Source organism: Engraulis encrasicolus, chromosome 2 (genome assembly GCF_034702125.1).
Source record: "Engraulis encrasicolus isolate BLACKSEA-1 chromosome 2, IST_EnEncr_1.0, whole genome shotgun sequence".
In the NCBI taxonomy this organism is placed as follows: domain Eukaryota; kingdom Metazoa; phylum Chordata; class Actinopteri; order Clupeiformes; family Engraulidae; genus Engraulis; species Engraulis encrasicolus.
This window is the reverse complement of record NC_085858.1, coordinates 18,976,235-18,981,234: the sequence shown is the minus strand read 5'-3', so window position 1 is coordinate 18,981,234 and position 5,000 is coordinate 18,976,235. Positions and strand designations below refer to the sequence as shown.

The following is a 5,000-nucleotide window of genomic DNA, read 5'->3' as shown; positions in this document are numbered from 1 at the left end:
GAAAGGTTTGGTATGAATGTCTTACGAAACAATCATGAATCCTTCACGCAAAGTGTATAACAGCTGCTATGAATGTGTTATGCAGCGACACGTCAAGTAAAGTGTAACCCATTACACTTAGCTGGGGCTTTTATCCAGAAAGTTACTTATTGGGGATGTTAACCGCTAGCCGTTTAACCGATAGTCGACCGGATCAACGTTAACCGGTTAAAATGTTCTGCCACCGGGTTAACCGTAAAAGGTAGTGGTAATAGATATTAAAAGGCACAGTGGCACAGAACACAGAAAAACAACAAAGCAAGATAAAACCTTGAGGCACTCCGTATTTAGTTTAAAAGCCCTTATTAAATTCTGGCTACATGGCTACGTGTTTCGACAAATTGGGTATTTCTTAAAGTCCCGAATAACGCCCATTTTTCGCGAGGAATACCAAGGAATACCAAGGAATATCCAATAACTAGTTCTATGTGTAACAAGTCTAGGACACTTCACTTTGAGAAATACCAATTGCCTTTCTTTATCAGGGCATGCCAAACAATTGCTGGTGAAAGATATGGTAATCAGGTACAAGGTAGAGCTAAGTCACAAACACAAACACAAAATCACCTGACACAAAATCCCACCACTCTAACCCACACAAGGTAAATACAAACACATACATTTATCAAAGTGAAATAAAACCCCTCAGTACCTCACTGGAGTTGCCCACCAGCACCACTGCAATGCTCAGGCCCTGCATGATGCGCGGCAGCACCGGGTACGAGCTCTGGCCCGGGCCCGTGTGGCCGTGGCCCAGCAGCGGCGGGATGTAGTGGGCCACCGCAACTCCCCCACCCCCACCCCCACCCGCTCCCCCTCCCCCCTTGTCCCGGCGGGAGTGGCAGGTGGGCGGCAGCAGCAGCAGCAGCAGCAGCAGCAACAGCAGCAGAGCCAGCCAGCGAGGAGCTGAACGGCAGCAGGGAGGAGGCCGACGAGAGCCGGGTGGGGTCCGGCAGGTGAAGGTGTCGGCACCAGTGAGGGTGCTGGTGGTGGTGGTGGTGGTGGTGGTGGTGGTGGTAAGGGTGGTAGGAGGAGGTGGTGGTGTAGGGATGGTGGTGGTGGTGGTGGTGACGCACGGGTGCAGTGCCCGCCTTTCCTGAGAAGCTCGAGGGCCACAGCCGCCACGGACAGGCATGGTGGAGGAGGAGGATGAAGAGAATTCCTATGGAGAGAGAGAGAGAGAGCAGAGGAGAGGGAGAGAGAGAGCAGAGGAGAGGGAGAGAGAGGGAGAGAGAGGGAGAGAGAGGGAGAGAGAGAGAGAGAGCAGAAGAGAGAGAGAGAGGGGCAGGGAGAGAGAGAGGGAAGAAAGGAGAGGAGGGGTAAGTAAGGAAGTTAGTAAAATATAATTATATAGTTCCATTCACAGACAAAACAGGCACAAAGTGCTTCACGGTAGCAGAATTAAGAGGCAAAAGCACTAAAAATGAGGGAGCGGTAGAGGGAAGGAGATGGGGGATAAGAGAATAAAAGGAATACGGATGAAAGAATAACGGAAGGAAATAAGACAAATCAAGAGTGAAGAGAGTATAAGAAAAAAGAAAACAGAAAAAAGAGGATGAAGCCTGGGGGATAAATATGGAAATAAGAGAAATCAAAAACCCAATGAGGAGAGGTAAGGAAGAATACATGAGGGGTGTAAAAAAAAGAAATGAAAGAGAAAAAAGACAGAGAGAAATGAGAAGAGAGAAGAGTTAATGAAGCTTGCATATATCGATTGTCTAGTGGAGAGATAAACAGAAGCTGTAACACAAATCATCCTGTGTGACTGGCCACACATTTACATTTACTGGTGCTATCAGTTGAGCACAGTGGTTCTAAAACTGTTTTGTACCAACGCTCATCGTAAGCCTGTCAACGCCCCCTTGACCTCATCGTAAGCCTGCCAAGACTCCCTTGGTATTGAAAGATGAAATAGACCAGTTCTCCCATTTTGCAAACTGATGACACCCTCCCCCCAACTGTGTCATTCTCAACACCCCCCAAGGGCTCCCTGGTGCCCCCTGGGCAGAGGTGACTTTTTAAGGACACCTCAGACCTCACATGGTCAGCACATCTGTATGATAACTGAAGTCAGTCAGTTAAAAACAGAGACAAAGACTGTCTCACATTGGGTGTGAAACTTTTGGTGTAACATATTTTTTATCATTCTAAATGAACTGTGATCAATACAACTTTAGACTGAGCAGAAACTGAAATGTGTGTTTGGTTTGTAGCATCTTGCCACCTATCCGACAGAGCACTGAAATGTAGACAGCAAGAGTATGTAGGTGAAGATAGTATAAAACAGATCCAAACGTTGTATCCCTGGTAGTGTAGCCTAGGGCTGCACAATTAATCGAAAAATAATCAAAATCGTGATAAAATAGTGAAATCGAACTTATGATTTTAATCGTGATTTAATCGTGGCAATAGTGACCTACTTTTGAGAGCGTCCTTGAAGCCAGAACATACTGACAGGCTGGTGTTTCAGTCCAGAAATCTGTCCACTTAAGTTTCATGCTATTGCCTTTACATCATTTTTACAATTCATTTTATTTTGCTCATCCCGTATGTAATTCATTCTTGGTTATATTTCATCTTGTTATAATTTTCAAAAAAATCTGCAAAAATCAATTATCGTGATTAATAATCGTGATTATGATTTTGACCAAAATAATCGTGATTATGATTTTTTCCATAATCGTGTATCCCTGGTATTGTAGCCTATATTATGTCATGGTCTATCAGTGTAATCCAATGGCCCAAGAATGCAAGCACAGCGAATCCACCACACTCAATAGTCTGTCGGCTGCCTGTCGATCAATAAACATTACAACATAAACATTTAGGGTATGCTGCCACCAAACACCAAAACTGATTAAACGCTGAATATACTGTATGTTTTTTTATTGTGTGGGGCGATGCTTTACAGTAGCCTACTATAAAAGAAAAAGAAAAGTAAAATATTTATTCTTGGTCATGATGTCGGCTTGGCATTAAATATTTCTAAGTAGGATGGGTGGGTAGATGGGTATTTTTTAAAGGCTAAGGAAAGAATGTTCCAGTAAATGGTAGCGTAGGTCCTTAAACATTTCATAGGGATCAACCATAGGACTATGTGCATTTTTGGGTCAGCACTGCTTTGCTACAGGCAGGGAAGCCGACAGGGGGGACAAACGGGTCAATTGTCCTGGGCCCAGGGATATGGGGGCCCCATAATTGGGTCGTCATTATATTGTATGCATTGATTGGAGGGAAGTTCAGATGACTGTCCCAGGCCCAGGCAAAGCTTTCAGCGGCCTTGGCTACAGTCTACATAATATATACACTGTATACACTATATTATGCATTATACCTCTGACTTTTTTGCATAGTACTGTAGTACATGCAGTACTGTAAACTCCAGTGCTCATGCTCCCTTGACATTGTGCTTTGCATTTAAACAAAAGTAACAAGCATTTCCGAGGTTTTTTTTGGGATGTTTTGTTTAAGTTCAGCAAGCTTGGATTGACACGCACGTCTGCAGTAGGTGGGTGAGAGAGCTCTTGCTATAATGCATAGCAACTATGACTCATTTTATGGGTAAGCTTCCAGGATTATGGTGTTTGCAGTTACGTCCTTGCACTACAGGTGCATATCGCAAAGCACACTACATAATAAAAACTGTGATTAAATCTGGATCCATCCAGTAATGCTGGTTAAGTGTCCAAAACTATCACACAAAATCTGGAAGGGGCGACAAGAGAGTGACGAAGAACCGAACTGAAAAACAAATCTTGATGGGGGGAGGTGGAGGAGGAGAGTGTGGGGAAGAACTGAAGAATGCTGTTCCTGTGTTGCTCTTGCAGGGAAAAGCAGGTTAAATCAGGAGGAAGAGGAGTGGGCAAAAGGGATGTGTACGACACATGAATAGTGCATAAACACACACACTCACACACACACGGAACAGGGTGTATGTACACTCACGCTAATCAATATTTCATCACAGATGTCTTGAAGCAAGATAATGGTCTTTATTATGGATGATATAAACTCTCCCCGTAGAGAAGGGATTGGTGAGGCCTCCAACCGAGGGACAGAAATGGAGACGGCAAGAAAAGGAGGAGGAGGAGGAGAAGATGAGAGGAGGGGGAGGAGGAGGAGGAGGAGGAGAAGAGGAGAGGAGGAGGAGGAGAGGAGGAGATGGAGAGTGGGAGCAGTAGAAGATAAGGAGAGGAGGTGGAGGAGTAGATGAAGAGGAGGAGGTGGAGGAGAAGAGAAGGAGAGGAGGAGGAGGTGAGGTGGCGGAGGATGAGAAGGAGGAGAGGAGGAAAAGATGAGAGGAGGGGGAGGAGGAGGAGGAGGAGGTGGAGGAGGAGGAGGAGAAGGAAAAGAGAAGGAGAGGAGGAGGAGGAGAGGAGGAGATGGAGAGGAGGAGGAGGTGAGGAGGAGATGAAGAGGAGGAGGTGGAGGAGGAGATGAAGAGGAGGTGGAGGAGGAGATGAAGAGGAGGAGGTGGTAGAGAGGAAGAAAATTGGAGAGTGTGTTGGAGAGGAAGAGGAGGAGGTGGAGAGGAGGAGGAGGGAGAGAGGGGAAGATGGAGAGGATGAGGGAGAGAGGAGGTGCTGAGGAGGAGGACGAGGAGGTGACGGGGAATAAATCAGGAGGACGGGCCAAGGATGAAGGAGGGGAGAATTAGGATGCAGAGAGGGGAGCGGAGAGGGGACAGAGAGGGTGGCAGAGAGGGGACAGAGGCGGGGTGCGGAGAGGGGACAGTCCCAGGGACAGGAGTGGAGGGTGAGGGTGAGGGTGAGGGAGCGAGGGCTACGCTTGACTGGCAGATGGGCCTGACAGCATGAGTGACATGGTGGCAGGGCATCGCGCAGATTCTCCGCCCGCCACTGAAAATTGATGAAGAGATTGGCGCAAGTGGGAACGTTATGGGCAGCCGGATGTCTCATTCACACTTACACATTTGCAAACACACACACACACACACACAC

At 46.8% G+C, this 5,000-nt stretch overlaps 1 protein-coding gene across 1 annotated transcript in view; it reads right to left on the bottom strand.

Moving 5' to 3' along the window:
* Positions 1 to 520: 520 nt before the first annotated feature.
* Positions 521 to 5,000, bottom strand: part of LOC134459695 (uncharacterized) — a 68,236-nt gene continuing 63,756 nt past the window's right edge. The window contains exons 12-13 of the mRNA XM_063212089.1: positions 692 to 945; positions 521 to 577 (exon numbers count right to left, since the gene is read on the bottom strand). Coding sequence (XP_063068159.1) covers positions 521 to 577; positions 692 to 945 — 311 coding nt within the window. The remainder of the gene's footprint in view (positions 578 to 691; positions 946 to 5,000) is intronic.